The sequence below is a fragment of the Hyperolius riggenbachi genome, chromosome 6, assembly GCF_040937935.1.
Source record: "Hyperolius riggenbachi isolate aHypRig1 chromosome 6, aHypRig1.pri, whole genome shotgun sequence".
Lineage (NCBI taxonomy): Eukaryota > Metazoa > Chordata > Amphibia > Anura > Hyperoliidae > Hyperolius > Hyperolius riggenbachi.
This window is the reverse complement of record NC_090651.1, coordinates 240147704-240164784: the sequence shown is the minus strand read 5'-3', so window position 1 is coordinate 240164784 and position 17081 is coordinate 240147704. Positions and strand designations below refer to the sequence as shown.

Sequence of the window (17081 nt, the reverse complement as noted above, 5' to 3'; positions counted from 1 at the left end):
TAAATAGCTTTCTATAAACAAGATACACTCTAGTACTGGAGATGCATAAACCAGAATTTTAAAGCACAAGTATGCGCTCCAGTTCTAAACTTTGTGTAAAAGGTGCTATGGAACTTCATGGATTAACCACTTGCCGACCGCGCACTCATAACGCGCGTCGGCAAAGTGGCAGCTGCAGGACCAGCGACGCAGATCTGCGTCGCCGGCTGCAGGCTAATTAATCAGGAAGTAGCCGCTCGCGCGAGCGCCTGCTTCCTGTCAATTCACGGTGGGGGGCTCTGTGAATAGCCTGCAGGCCGCCGATCACGGCTCGCAGGCTAAATGTAAACACAAGCGGAAATAATCCGCTTTGTTTACATTTATACAACGCTGCTAACAGTAGCAGCGTTGTACTGGATCAGCGATCCCCGGCCAATCAGCGGCCAGGGATCGCTGTCACATGACAGGCAGGAGCCTGTTAGAGGCTGCACAGGACAGATCCGTTCCTGTGCAGCCTCCGATCTCCGGGGAAGGGAGGAAGGAGAGGGAGAGGGGGAATCCTGCGGTGGAGGGGGCTTTGAGGTGCCCCCCCCCCCCCCCCGCCAGCCACATGCAGGCAGGAGAGATCAGACAATCCCAACACATCATCCCTATAGTGGGGAAAAAAGGGGGCGATCTGGTCGCTCTGCCTGGTGTTTGATCTTTCCTGGGGGCTGTAGAGCCCACCCAGCACAGATCAGCAAATACAGCGCTGGTCCTTAAGGGGGGGGTAAAGGCTGGGTCATCAAGTGGTTAAAGGATCACTGTACCTAGGAAGTAAAGCACAGTTAAAGCACAGTCATCCATTACCCCCTTTAATCGGTAAAAATACCACCCCATACATGCAGACCAGGGGTGTTGCTAAGGTTTTTGTAGCCCCAAGCAGCACATAATTGGTGGCCCCAAAGTCACTCCCGTATCAAAACCATGAAGGACACGGACCTGTACAGGGTTGCAACCTTATTAGACTGTCAGTACAAACAGAAAATGGTAAAGATGCTACCACAATCACAGAGGTTAGCCAAAATGCAGAACTTCCATACCAAGCTGAGACAGCGGCTGTATTATGCTTTTCAGGGTGGTGGTACAGAAAGAGCCATTAACAGCCAAAGAGTTGGCAACAGTAACACTACCCCGCCTTCAAGAACAGGGTAATCTGCCATTGAAGGTGATGTGCTAATCATGTCCAATATGAGGTCCTTCTTCTGCACAATGCCTCAACAGGGTGCTTCTGGATCCCCCCTCAGAGAACGCCTCAACCTCCAGGCATCCTACTTCCTTTGGTTCACAATCACTTGGAACACTCTGAGGCTGAGGAACCTTTGGACCTCTGCGTGTGCAGGCTTGACCTTTGGCCAGAGCTGTCACAATTTGCCATGGAGCTTTTGGCTTGTCCTGCATCAAGGGTCCTATCTGACCGGACAGTCAGTGCAGCTGGAGGGATGGTGACAGACAAGTGAAGTCGCCTAGCACACAGTAGTGTAGCTTACTTAACATTTATAAAAATGAATGAGTCATGGATCTCAGAGGGTTACAGCACCGACATGTAATATGACCTTTATACATTATTACCCTGGTGCTTTCAAATTAGGCTAGGTCCACTCCACACTAGACACAGTTGCAGGACGGACACTGCAGTCCGGATCAGGGGAAGATTAGGGGAAGTACCTCCGTACTGCAAACTGATGAAAGTGCATCAGTTTTGCATCAGTTTCCGTTCAGTTTTTCCCTGACAGAAAACGTCTCTATCATCAGGAAGGAGTGCGAGGATTTTTTTGGGCCAATCATAAAGCTCAGGCTATCCGTTTTCTCATCAGTTTTTTGCCTGTGGAGCTGGAGTTGCGTTTTCTCATTGCTTTTTTACTACCCCTGTGTGTATCCGTGGTCCTGATCCGTTGCGAGAAAATGCAGCAGGTCCGGACCTTCCGTTCAGGTTTTGAAAACGGGTCCCCGCAAACGCAGACTGATCCGTTTTTTACTTGGGTGAGGCTGGCTGCTATTTTAAACATTAGTATCCGGGACTCCGTTTTTCATCAGGTTTGAAAAACGCAGCCACGGATACGTTTCCGGACCTAGTGTGGACCAGCTCTTACTCCAGGCCACAGGCACAGCTATCCAGCACCACAACCAGCATGGCACACAGTTTCTCATTTGGTCCTACTTCGATTGGCTTTGCTTAAAAAAAAAAAATATTATTATTACCTTAGCACAGGACAGACAGTTACTTCTGGCTTCATGTCCGCCATGGTCAAAGGCACAGCTATCCTGCACCACCACCACCAGCACACTGTATGTTGTTTGTACCTACCTCCGGTTGGTTGTACCTCCCCCAAAAAGTAAAATTATTACTACTCTGGTGCATGCGGGTCACTTCTGGCCTCATGTCCACCATGGCCACAGACACAGCTATCCTGCACCACCAGCAGCATGGCACACAGTGGCCCATATGCAATTTACTTTTTCTCCTGGCTTTTCACTTAGGAGATATTTTCACACCTTGTGATAAAATGCATTTTAAACCACCAGCAAGCAAGATAATACTCAAAATAATTTCAATAGTACTTTTTAATTTACATTTTGGTACTTTTTCAGTTGCAGAGTGCTGAAAATTATAGTTAAAAAGAAGATGGAAATTATCTCCTAGAAGATAACTCAGGAGAAAAGTTAATTGCATATGGGCCCGTGTTTGTCATCTCCCCCTACTTCGATTGGCTTTACCCCCGAAAAAAGTATTATTACCCTGATGCATGCCAGTTACTTCTGGGATCATGTCTGCCATGGCCACAAGCACAGCTATCATGCACCACCACCAGCATGACACCCAGTATGTCATATGGTCCTACTTCGATTGGCTTCACCCAAAACAATTATTAATATTATTAGTTAACCTAGTGGATTCCCAGTTAATTCAGACCTCTGTCTCATACACGGGCTGAAATTCAGATATTAATTTGGCAGGTAATTGCCCAATCTTTCTGGCCTCACAATACTGTGGCTGCAATTTAAAATGTTGAGGCAGATAAATACTACATTTTTCAGGTAGTTTAGACACTGCTGCACATACCAATTTTTAGACCCCCCCCTCCACACATCCCTGCATTACTCAGGATGGTGCCTATATCATTTTTTTCCTCCTGTGTGCCCAGTGGCACCCCCCAGTAGCATCCTCCTTCCTACCCACTGGTACCTTCCTCCCCACCCAAAGTGGCACCCTCCTCCCTACCCACTGGCACCCTCCCCACCCAGTGGCACCCTCCTCCCTACCCACTGGCACCTTCCTCCCCACCAAGAGTGCCACCTTCCTCCACACCCACTGGTACCCTCCTACCCACCCAGTGGCACCCTCCTTCCTACCCAATGGCACCCTCCTTCCCACCAAGTGGCACTCTCTGGCACCCTCCTCCCCATGCAGTGGCACCCTCCTCCAACCCACTGGTACCCTCCTCCTCACCCAGTGGCACCCTCCCTACTCACTAGCACCCACCTCCTACCCACTGGCACCTTCCTCCCCAACCAGAGTGGCATCCTCCTCCCCACCCACTGGCACCCTCCTGCCTACCCACTGGCACATTCTTCCCCACCAAGAGTGGCACCCTCCTCCCCACCCACTGGCACCCTCCTCCTCACCCAGTGGCACCCTCCTTCCTACCCAATGGCACCCTCCTCCCCACCAACTGGCACCCTCTGGCGCCCTCCTCCCCACCCAGTGGCACCCTCCTCCTACCCACTGGTACCCTCCTCCTCACCCAACTGGCACCCTACTCACTGGCACCCTCCTCCTACCCACTGGCATTCTCCTCCCCACCCAGAGTGGCACCCTCCTCCCAACCCACTGGCACCCTCCTCCCTACCCACTGGCACACTCCTCCCCACCCACTGGCACCCTCCTCCCTACCTACTGGCACTCTCCTCCCCACCCACTGGCACCCTCCTCCCTACTCACTGGCACACTCCTCCCCACCCACTGGCACCCTCCTCCCTACCTACTGGCACTCTCCTCCCCACCCACTGGCACCCTCCTCCCTACTCACTGGCACCCTCCTCCCTACCCACTGGCACTCTCCTCCCCACTCAGTGGCACCCTCCTCCCCACCCACTGGCACCCTCCTCTTATCCAGTGGCATCCTCCTCCCCATACAGTGGCACCCTCCTCCTTACCCACTGGCACCCTCCTCCTACCCACTGGCACCCTCCTCCTACCCACTGGCACTCGCCTGCAAAAGTAGGGGTGTGACTTAAGGCTGCACAGGAGCTTGACTTAAGTGTCCCTCTTTCTTGTCTTCGAAGTTGGGAGGTATGACATACCAATGCACAGCATAACACAATATAGCTATAGGAAGCGTTTCTGATGCTGAAAACAAGGTAATTAACAACAACAACAAAAAGTGGGTATCCTGAATAATTTACTACATTTTACTATATCTCACTACAGTGCCTCTTTAAGATATCAACATAGCTTTGTTTAACTATCTGTATGCATGTTTGGACTGCAGGCCCGGGCTTAGTTTTAAAGTGAAATTAGCCTTTTGTAAAAATATAAGTATTGCATATGCTGTAAATACTATATTACAGTGCTGCACAAAAAATATCTTGTCATTTAAGTTTGAATTTAGCTTTTAATTTTGGAAACTGACTTTAATCTCAATTACCATTCTTTGCAAAGACAAAATCTGTATGGTGAGTGACATGAACTCTCCTGCACACATAATTAGCTACACAGAGCGGGAGCCCTTGACACTCATTTCCAACACCTGGAATGAGCTAGCTATTGGCAGAATGTTTTGAAACTCCCATCTGACAGTTTCTGTAAGGAACATTGTGGAATTGCTATATTTTGTATGCATGTGCCCATAGAAAAGCTGGAGCTCTGTCTCCATGAATCTTTAATGTATATGTACAAGATGAGTGCATGTGATTGTTTTTTTCTAGTGGAAATACAGAAAATAAAGATGGTAGTCACAAATCAGGGTTGTGGAACAGCAACCAAGGTAAAGGGCATAAGGCATGGGTGTGGTGGGTTTGACCACCCTGTGGAGATGTGTGTGTCCTGATCAGGGCCGGCCCGCCCATGAGGCGGGGTGAAACTTTTGCCTCAGGCGGCACTTCTGGGGGGGCGGCATCCGCCCGTCCGTGTGTGTGGGGGGCCGCTCCAGCTGGATGGGACAGTGGGCAGGAAGGGAGTATTGGGCCTAGCGGCGGGGAGGGGGGGTCGGACCCCCCCTCCCTCGCCTGGGTCCCCCGTCCTCCGCTCCCCTCCAGCTTTAACAAGGTCCGTGCTGGCTGCAGCTATTTGTAAGAGGCAACGGGCGGGGATTACTCACCTCTTCCTCGTTCCAGGCCAGCGTGCGCTCCACTGACGTCACTTCTTAGAAAATTGCCTCAGGCGGCAAAAAGTCTAGGGCCGGGCCTGGTCCTGATTTAGTCACTCTCCAGATAAAACATCTAATGGGGTCAACAAGGGGTTGTTAAAAAAAAATAAAAAATATACAGAACTAATAACAACCCCCTGGGGTGTGGTAATGAAGATGGGGGTGGGGGAGAGGAGGCACCTCAAAAAATATAAAATATTTAGAAACAGTATAAAAGGTAAGAGGAACTTACAGTATCTCAAGAGATGAAACCTAGTTAAAAGACCACTATCGCGAAAACATTTGAAATACATGTAGACACATATAAATAAGTACATTTTTTTTCCAGAGTAAAATGAGCCATAAATTACTTTTCTCCTATGTTGCTGTCACTTACAGCAGGTAGTAAAAATCTGGCATTACCGACAGGTTTTGGGCTAGTCCATCTCTTCATGGGGGATTCTATACTTTATAAAGACACTCGCTAAATAAGGATTTATACAAAGATGCTAGCCAGCCTGCCTGCTCACTGCACACTTTTTTGGCAGTTGGACGGAACAACTGCCATTCACTAAGTGGTTTTGCAAATAACCCAAACCCTGAGTATCCCCCTTGAGGAGATGGACTAGGCCAAAACCTGTCAGTTCTGTCAGATTTCTACTACCTACTGTGAGTAGTGACCTACTGTAAGTGATGAAAAAACACAAGACAACACTTTTCACGGAAATCAACCTGCTTCACCAGGTCGGTGAACAGTGTCTTAAAGGGGTTCTTCCGCGAATGAGGAAAAAAATAAAAAGCGGTTTATGCATAAACTATTGAACATCCTTCTAAAATAGTGTAAAAAGTTTTTTTTAAAAGAAATGAATGGTTTCATTAATATAACATGTACTGTAAATAGTGACATATGAAGGACTGGGAGGCTAATCCATTTGTTAGGGGTGTTTTTTGTTTTTTTTACTTTCTTTTACAACCATAACTGCTGCCTACACAGTTTTCAGTGGTATATCCCACTTCTAGCAGGAATCTCCGTTATAACCCTAATAGCTGAGCTGCGCTGAGCGGCTGAATATGTGTTTACATTGTTGCTAGGCAACCAGACCCCAGGTGCAGAGACTCCTTTTGTGAAAAGAGTCATAAGCAGCTGGGAGAATCAGTCCCATCTACACCATATGATTCTTTGTCAGATTCGATTCAATTTGATTCGATTCATTGATATGATTCGATTTAATCTGACATGTCCGATTCATGATTCAATTCAATTGAATCGAATCATGAATCGGACATGTCAGATTGAATCAAATCATATCAATGAATCGAATCAAATTGAATCGAATCTGACAAAGAATCATATGGTGTAGATGGGACTGATTCTCCCTGCAGCTTATGACTCTTCACAAACGAGTCTCTGCACCAGGGTCTAGTTGCCTAGCAACAATGTAAACACATATTCAGCAGCTCAGCTGAGCTCAGCTGTTAGGGTTATAACAGCGATTCCTGCTAGAAGTGGGTTATACCACTGAAAACTATGTAGGCAGCAGTTATGGTTGTGAAAAGAAAGTAAAAAAAAAAACACCCCTAACAAATGGATTTGCCCCCCAGCCATCATCCGTCACTATTTACAATACATGTTATATTGATGAAACCATTCATTTAAAAAAAAAAAAATTACACTATTTTACAAGGATCTTTAATAGTTTATGCATAAACCACTTTTTATTTTTTTCCCTCATTCATGAAATAACCCCTTTAAAGAGGGATTGTCAGCCACAAAATCAATTTCCTTTACCCACTGCCCTGTGTTTCATATGCAGCATGCAACCTTATCCTGCATTACAAGAACTCCAATCTATTCAGAAATGCTTCTGCTGTAATAAATGGTATCTCAGTCAGCCTGGCTAAATTTTTGCCATTGCCAATGAGAAGGAAGCTTGTCATCGCCCCTTCCACATTCCTGCTCCTTACTGATTGGCTGAGGGCGTTTCCGGACTGAGGGATTAGCTGAGGGCAGTAAAAAAGTAAGGGAGGAAATTACATCAGTATTGGCTTCAGTTAGAGGGAATCAAGATGAAAAATGGCAAGAACAGAATTCTCTTTATTCACAATATAAAATCCACTGACATCAAAATGTGGACAGTACAATACATCTGTTATGTAAGTAGAACAAGCAGTTATCTATTTATATGTTTTTTTTTCCTGGGATAGTATGGCTGACTCTGCTGCTTTAAAGTATGTATCACACTATATGGATTGCTCCTTCCCTACATAATCCTATGTGATCAGATTCTACAAACTGTATGTTGTACTGCAGCAGAACTGTAAAGGTGCTCACACATCAGGCAATGTATGGTTAGATCGACCATGTGATCAAATCTGATCTGTTGTCTGCCCATACACCACAGACCGATTTCCGATAGATGATATTTATCAGAAATGGCATCTGCCTGCCTGGCCGCCCCCATGTATAAAAATGTCCTCCTGGTGCCAGGTTCCATAAAACCTCACCTCTCCACCGGCGTGATGCCTGGCCTCCCCCTGTAATAGACGTGTCCACCTTTACTGTGAGTGTCTGGTGCCATAAGGTACAGATGCTCTTTGCGGGGAGACTGGGTGGGGGTCCGTCGGGTGGGGGTCTGTCGGGACATCCAATCAAGCACTTGCGACTGAGATGTTCCAGCGTGTCTGATCAGTCCTTGCAACTCATTTCAGCCCAAAATCATTCAAAACATTGATCTGGCCACCTTAAGATCTTGCCACATGATTTAGTGTTAATCCCATGTGAACAGAAGGCTTCAACAATTAGAATGATGTCAAATTGAGGGATAATGTTACAGTACCACAGTGAAACATTATAGAACATAAGGTTCTAGGGTCACAACTTGTCCCTCAAGTTATTCCTTTGTGGCTTTCCCTCCTCCTAATGCTGAGTGCATGATAGGCAGCTAGGGGTACTCATGGCACATAAATTCTACACAGCTGCCATATACTTCAATCAGTTGTCACTTAAAGTAGTATGAAAGAATATAATGCATAGAAAACTGTGAGCTGTAGTTATAGAGCAGGGGAAGGGAACCTATGGCTCGGGAGCCAGATGTGGCTCCTTTGATGGCTGCATCTGGCTCACAGACAAATCAGTAAGGATTGATTCACTAAGGGCCCGTTTCCACTTCTTAGTGATGCGAATGCGGTTACCTAGCCGCATCGCATCACTTCCGCCGCCGGCCGCATCACTTCCGCATCTCCCGATGCGGAAGTGTATTGGAGGAGATGGGAGGCGGCTGCGGGCGGATGCGGCCGTGCAAGAATATGCAGCATGCTGCAGATTCTCGGATCGCTCCGCACAACATGCACGCAGTGGAAACTCTTCCATTGCCGTGCATGTGTTTCAGCATACACGCGGTGCGATGCGGCTATGTAGCCACATCGCACCGCTTCTAGTGGAAACAGGCCCTAAGCTACACTGCTCAAGCAGCGCAAGTAAAATTTCAAAGTAGGCACACTAGTAGCGTGCACTACTAACTTACTTGTGCTCCCCCCAAAATGAACAGCTGCTCCAATTGTCCCACTCTGGACATTGTCAGGTCCAGTGACTTTGTAGGACGAGATCCCTGCATTTTGATTGCACCAATAGGCTGCCTGTCACTTGACAGGCAGCCTATTGGGCCAAAGTGCAGGGATCTCGTCCTACAAAGTGAATCAACCCCCAAGTCAGCTAGCTAATTGTACAAGCTGTTAGTCGATATTTCTCCTGTCTGGCTCTCGATGAAATTGCTGATGTTGCTGAAACCCAAGAGGAGCTGAAGACGTGTCTGACACTTCCACTGCCCGACAGATCAACTGTATACACATCACCATGGCAACAGGGACGTGAGCCCTCTGCTGCGCATGTGCACTGTCCCAGTTTGAAACATATTATATGGCTCTCAAGGAACTACATTTTAACCACCCTGGCGTTCTGATTAAATCGCCAGGGTGGCTGCGGGAGGGTTTTTTTTAAATAAAAAAAAAACTATTTCATGCAGCCAACTGAAAGTTGGCTGCATGAAAGCCCACTAGAGGGCGCTCCGGAGGCGATCTTCCGATCGCCTCCGGCGCCCAGAATAAACAAGGAAGGCCGCAATGAGCGGCCTTCCTTGTTTTGCTTATATCGTCGCCATAGCGACGAGCGGAGTGACGTCATCGACGTCAGCCGACGTCCTGACGTCAGCCGCCTCCGATCCAGCCCTTAGCGCTGGCCGGAACTTTTTGTTCCGGCTGCGCAGGGCTCAGGCGGCTAGGGGGGCCCTCTTTCGCCGCTGCTCGCGGCGAATCGCCGCAGAGCGGCGGCGATCAGGCAGCACACGCGGCTGGCAAAGTGCTGGCTGCGTGTGCTGCACTTTATTTGATAAAAATCGGCCCAGCAGGGCCTGAGCGGCAGCCTCCGGCGGTGATGGACGAGCTGAGCTCGTCCAGACCGCTCAGGAGGTTAAAATACGTGATGTTTTTGGCTCTCTCAGCCAAAAAGGTTCCTGACCCCTGTTATAAAGCATACCACTGTGCAAATACAGTATGTGTTGTAAGTAATGGCAATCTAAAGAATGCTTCCTTATGGCTTTGATTTTTATTTTTTTGCATACAAGTTGTTCTAATGGCTTGGTCCTTTAATCTCCTATATACTAATGGTGACCGCACAGAAAATACTAACAGTGATCACTAGAACAGCGTCTGTATCATGGCACTGGTCACTCCGTCTCCTGTATAATGGCTTCCAATTTCCTATGACAGACCTGTAACACATAGGGCTCGATTCACAAAGCGGTGCTAACCCAGTTAGAGACTTTAGGCATGATAACCATTGCACCACGCTGGTGAAAAGCCAGTTTAGGTGTGATAAGTTTAGGCATGATAAGTTTAGGTGTGATAAGTTTAGGCATGATAAGTTTAGATCGCTTACAAAGTCCCACACGCAAAGCAGCGCCATTAAACTCTATGCGAAGTGCACCAGTCTTTGCTAGCGTAAAACTTTTGATCAGCTGTGCACTGTGGTGCTAACCCAGTTGGTGCTTAAACTTATCATGCTTAAACTTATCACACCTAAACTTATCACACCTAAACTTATCACGCCTAAACTGAGCTTAGGCATGATAAAGGGCTTTTCACCAGCGTGCTAACTGTTAGCACCGCTTTGTGAATCAGGCCCATAGCCTAGCCTCAAATAAAATGAATCAGATTATTACACCTCCTGAGAATAGCTGTGCTGGTTTCTCATTTTGGTTACGCAGACAGTTCCTGGCACATGTATTTGCAAAGCAGACGCTGCTTTTAAATATACAGGAGTAGGATTAGAGTTAAAGGGGAACTGAAGAGAGAGGTATATGGAGGCTATCATGTTTATTTCCTTTTAATCAATACCAGTTGCCTGGCAGCCCTGCTGGTCTATTTCTGTGCAGTAGTATCTGATTAAAACCAGAAACAAGCATGCAGCTAGTCTTGCCAGATCAGACTTATAAGTCTGAACCACTGAAACACCTGATCTGCAGCATGCTTGTTCAGGGGCTATGGCTAAAAGTATTAGAGGCAGAGGATTAGCAGGGCTGCCAGGCAACTGGTTTTGCTTAAAAGGAAATAAACATGACAGCCTCCATATACCTCTCTCTTCAGTTCCCCTTTAAGATCATGGGTACACAATATGAGTTTGTATGTACCCCATGGCTTTTTTTCCATCAAACACTTGTATTGCTGGATTTCATGATTGTACAGTGTTTTGAATGTCTCATGTATCTATGTTCCCGACATTTGTTTTGTGCTACTGTATGTACAGCAGAAGATGTTGGTCACGCTATATTAATAAAAAATAACTATAATAATAATTGAAAGTACATACCAGTGTGGAACATGGTCGTTTCATAGCATGAAAACAAAAAATGCCAGCCTAAGACAGGCTTGCTGCATTGTTTTCTTTAACATAATGAACGCAGGTCTATATAACGCATATGTTATTCAAATTAGATGTCTAAAGTCCATAAGCAAACAAAACAAAACCTCACTAGTTTATTAAATTAAACTGCAAATGTTATCAGTTAACTGACTCAATACAGCAGCAGGTAACAACCAAGGAGAAACAATCCCGCAATACTGCCTATTTCACAGGTGTATAAATATGTCACCAGAGCTAAGTAGGCCAATTTCAGGCACTACATAATTCTTGATTGCTCTGTGGACAAAGTAGAGCAGAGACCTTCAACAAGTTAGTAATGAGAAAATGAGTGTTGAAAACCTGGGATAACCAGAGGGCTGAAGTAAAAGAGCAGCTCGGAATTGTTATGAGAAATAACATAAGACTATCAGGAATATTTATCCATGGGTTCCCTACGAGGTTGTACTTGTCACAGTAGTTCCTGTGTGTTCAGGCTACATTTTTATATGGAAGAAAGCAATTAACTACTGTAATCCAGAACTTTATACTACTTATGTCCAATACAATACGTTTCAATACTATGTAGAAGTAGGAACAGTCACTGTGGGGGAACCACGGTAGCCTGCGTAACAAAAACGAGACCAGTAGCCAAATGGTTCAGTATCGAAGGACAAACCATGCCCCCTCTATTTTTAGCACCCACGCTCATAATTTAATTTCTAAAAGCACTTTATTGACCTGAGGAAGCGGGCAGAGACCCATGAAATGCATAGTCTTTTTAAAATGGCGCTTGTATAAACCTTAGCTGATCTAAACCCTCGTTTTTCTGGGTTGTGCCATCTGGAAAGTAAACAGACTATCCAGCGAGCTCATGGTGAACCAAAACTCATTGGAGTGTGTAAGGGGCTACAAAGGACCAAAATGCCCTTTTACTAAAATGTTAAGCAAAACAAAAGTTGCCTTCTTAAAACAGAAGGTATTTGCAATAATTCAGGTTGGAGTGAGCGTCTGATGTCTCCCATGATACATCACTGCAGAATATGCAAATTATCCTTTGTTGGTCATGTAAGCTAGCCACACCTCCAGAACCACTAGAATGCAATGATGTGTCAGCTTGTTAATTGCTGGAAAGGTAAGATACCAAATTTACTTTATTTTATGTTTTCATAACGTATACCCCAAGAGATACATATTTTTGGGAGCCTTCCCCCTTCTACGTTTCAATGTTATAGCTTTCCTGTCCAGAAACAGGAGTTCCTGCACAAGAGTTTTCATATAATGAGATGCGGAGACTTCGCTGAGAATACCTAACAAAGGGGTCCAGTGGGATAGATCTGCCTATGCTCTCCAAATTAGATTTAACAATCTGTTGTACAAATGCTAAAATGTTAGGTCATGACCCCATAAAATGAAATCAGTATAGGGTCTTGACACTTGGGACAAGATATTTCTCCCAAACCTCTTTAACTAAGGAAGAAAGATTTACTTTCCACTTTAAAAGACATTCGCATGGTGATTGGCAGGCGCTTGTACACTGAAGAGGAGTGAAGAGGACCTGTCCTTCCACTGGAAGAAGGTAATGTAGAATGCTCCATTTCCACTACTGCTGTGCAAAGGCGGTCCCCCCTAGCCTCTGTTGGGGTTCGAGGTAGGGGGCCTTTTGTTACGACCCTGTTCTAAAGAAATTCCCTTTGGAAAAGTTAGTTAACTGACAAAGAGATCGGTGCACAAAGTATAGAGCTGCCAGCAGTGTGGGAGTTTCTTCCTCTACACATAGAGCCATTAAATGATACACATAGAGCCATTAAATGACCCCACCACCTCATCCATCCGCTTCCTCCTGTAGTAAGGAGGTGGGCAGGGTAAGCTCTGGGTTCACAGAAAAGACTGGCTGGTGCTCCCTGCCAGCTCTTCCCTTACTTCATTCTGTGGGTGATAAAGGGTTTAGGGAAGGAGTTTAAAGTGTACCTGAGACCAAAGGGTTAAAAAGTTTTATACATACTTGAGGCTTCCTCTAGCCCCCTCCATGCAGATTACTTCCTCATCACCATCCTCCGCCTCCTGGATGGTCCAGTAGATGCCTTGTTATCTTTAGCCAGTCGGCCCGTGGCGCAGTCTGCCCAACTGGCCAAAAATAACGGGGCATGTACCGGAGCATCCAGGAGGTCAGCAGATGGAAGACAGTGGCAGTGGAGGGGGCTGAAGAAAGCTCCAGGTATGCATGCAATTTTTCAACCCTTTTGTCTCAGGCACCCTTTACAAAGAACACAGACTGCTATTCAGCCTAACCAAGCTACATCTGACAGAACAGGAAGTCAACAATGCAGACTAGCCAGCCATACCATAAAAAATGGCTTATGTGCAATGCAAAAAAACATTATACCTTGCACACTGATATGATATATTCCATTCAATCTGCATTCAAATCATGAGCTTGAACTGCAGCTTTAAATATTTTCTCCCACACAAATCTAGCTTGTTAAATATCATTAGAAGAGATTGGAGTATTGACAAGTCGGTAAAGCATTAGTTTAGAGCCCTTATTTTGCTTTAATAGAGTTGTACTTTATGGTCAGTGTAAGAAGCAAACCATTTGGCTTACTGACCTAATTGAGATCCTTAGTAGTGTTTAAAAACATTTGGCATATCTATGTCCCTCCGACTTGATAGTTTTTGTAGAATTTGTTTTCTAAGATTGACATTTCACATAAAACTGAGTAAAGCTTTTGATGGAACGAGACTAGCTATAAATTAAACCAGAATTTAGACAAGGCTAATGGCCCTTGCATGGGTGGAGGAAGTTTGTTCCACATATGAAGTTTTTTTCCTAAGCCAGTCAATGAGAGGTAATACATTTATTGTCTTACAATTATCCATAAAACATCTAGAGAGGGTTACTTAAATGAGACTGAAATCAACTAATAAACCTCATGGGCAGACTAGGCTTCACACAAGCTGTAAAATCTGCTACCCACAGAGGAGGACCTACCCTGGACTTACTGTTCCACCTAGGGATGGACATTAGCAACAAACTGGTCACTCCAGTACTATGGTCAGACCATTACATAATACAGTTTGCTATTGAACATCAACCTATATCAAGCAGCATCCTAAGGGAACAATCAGATTCCATCCCCTGAATAAATTAACAGGATTAAGAGGATAACTGCCAACATGGATTTTACAAATCTGCTTCATAGTCCAATGGACCTCAACACCCTAGTAACCAATACAACAACATGGTATATGAAACATTCAATAATATATCATCATATTGAAAAAGGAACACTGCTTACCACATTGCCATATCACAAATGGGAGCAAGACCAGGCACAACTGAACCAGATAGACACAAATGGAAGGGAAGCTCACTCTACCAAGGTGTATGAAAGTCCAATCTCTATCGGCAAATCGTTCTGGACAGAGACATATCAGCTCACGCGTATCGGAGCACACACTCGCTCCTTAGTCATAGCTCATACTACTTTCACACCATTCGGTTAAGCGGACTTCCTTTCCATTTGTTATTCAATAATATTGCCCCATGGAACATCAAATCAGTAACCCAAAACCAGAAACCTAATTTACAATTGGCTCCTGACCCTGTGATCTATCTCTAGCTCAGGGTGGCTTCGTGATGTAGGCGGGTACTTTGACTGTGGCGGAACTTTGATTAGATGCCACGCTGACTCTTTTGCTTGGACGGTTTAGATCTGCTGGGCATCTGGCATCCGCCGCTAATTACATCCACCAATAGAGAACTAGCCCCCCCCCCCAAAAAAAAAGATAACCACTAGCATTTCAATGGTATCAATAACAAACCTTTACCACTGCATAAGTAAACAGGTAGAGTCATGTAGTTTTACAAAGGGACACTGTGGAAATGATTGAATTTAAATAGTGTAAAATACTGTGTGTTGTAGTATTGGAAATCTGAAGACATCATTTAAGACTAACTGGAAACAGGAGTCCCAAATATCCTTTGCCACTGGGCACAACCACCAGCAGTGAAGCTGATCAGCAATCTGACCACATCCTCTAAAGCACTGGTCAGAGGTTAACATAGTCTGGTCTTTCTGTTTGGACATAGCGGGAGTGGCCGGTTCCATTTTGCATCACCAAACCTCAGAACACATAGCAGAGATTAGGCCATGTGCATGTTAGAAGGGAACTTGAATATAATAGAGAGAGGTTGGAAATCAATGCCTTGTCTAATACGGAGATCAAGAAGTGTCTCAAATGAAGGAAACAAAAGAACTGAGAGGATGGGAGACCAAAATTAGTCCTGGCCTGGTCCCAGGAGAGGGGGTTGTTGTCACAGAGGAGTTCACAAATTTTCATTACCTTGAGCTAGGCAGGGGCACCAGGCTTTAAACTCTCGACCAGAGGGGAAATACCCATTGAGTAGGACTTACTCGCCTAGAGAGGCAAGCTTGTGAAAGGCTAATCATCTGGCAAAGCCTTTCCAAATGTACAGAGATGTGTTTATTATTGAGAAAGGAGAGGCCAACTCCAAAACGGGGCTCTTAGTCCACAGGAGGTAGCTAATTGGGAAGGGGAGATCAAAGCCACCTCCCAGGTCAACCCATCTAGCAGTATCAGGGCTATAAAACCACTGCGCTAGCAGGGCCAGCCTGGAAGCATAGTAATACTGTAGTAGTTTAGTAGTGCCTAGGCCACCCCTGGGCTTATCCCTGGCCAGGTATTGGTAACTGATCCTTAGCTGCTTGCCTGTCCAAATATAGGAGATAAAATGGAATTGAAGCTTCTTTAGATTGTAAAGGAAAACTCGAATGGGCAGGAAGCAAAACAAATAAAGAATTTTAGGTAGGGCAGTCATGTTTAGGACATTCATTCTGCCCATGAGTGTTTGTACTGTTGCCATTCCAGAGCCAGAGCCCATGAAGTTTATTGATCATCGGAGAATAGTTTGAGTCGTAGAGGTGGTCTATAGAGGGAGTGATAAATATGCCTAAATACTTCATCCCATTGCATTGTAGCCTGTACTGAAGTCAGCAGCCAAGGATTCTTGCTGAAAGGAAGACATACTAAATGCCATGGCCTCACATTTGGATATATTCAGAGAAATTGTCTACCTGTAGGCCACCCCAACCAATACTGTACCTCCACACGATGTATTATATAAATACAAGCCGGATCTACTTTCCTACAGGAAATGATATAGAGTTTAGATACATATGGAATGTAAGGTAGCAATCTTGAATGGCAGGTAATAACTGATATGCTGTGGACTTACCATATCTTCTACTGGTCCGCCATGCTCTGACAGCATAATGTAGAACCCCGTCCATCCAGACCAAGAACCAGCTTATACAAAATCCCAACAACAGTCCCAGCATCAGGTCAATCTCCTGCTTAGTTACATTGTCGGTCACAAAGTAATTCTGTGATGAGTCCACCACTGACTGGTCTCCGTCATACGGGATGACATAGTGAACATGGTACCTACAGAAATTGGCATAGAACAGGCAAAAAAGCAAGTCAATAAGGACACACACAGACACAATTATAATAAGCAGCTAGAATCAAACTAAATAAGAAATGTTTCGGATTTTTTTTTTTGCTGATCAGTTCATAGTCTATGACTTCTATAAGTTCAATACTCACAAAATTTTAATGGCAAGCTCTGGACAATTTTTTTAAAGGATAACTGAACTGAGAGTGATATGGAGGCTGCCATATTTGTTTCCCTTTAAACAATACCAGTTGCCTGGTAGTCCTGCTGATCCTCTGCCTATAATACTTTTAGCCATATACTCTGAACAAGCATGCAGCAGATAAGGTGTTTCTGACATTAT

At 45.2% G+C, this 17081-nt stretch overlaps 1 protein-coding gene across 3 annotated transcripts in view; it reads right to left on the bottom strand.

Moving 5' to 3' along the window:
- The window catches only part of TMEM240 (transmembrane protein 240), a 198664-nt gene that overhangs the window by 50125 nt on the left and 131458 nt on the right, over positions 1-17081 (bottom strand). For all 3 annotated transcript variants that reach the window (XM_068240582.1, XM_068240583.1, XM_068240584.1), the window contains exon 3: positions 16520-16728. In XM_068240582.1, coding sequence (XP_068096683.1) covers positions 16520-16728 — 209 coding nt within the window. The remainder of the gene's footprint in view (positions 1-16519; positions 16729-17081) is intronic.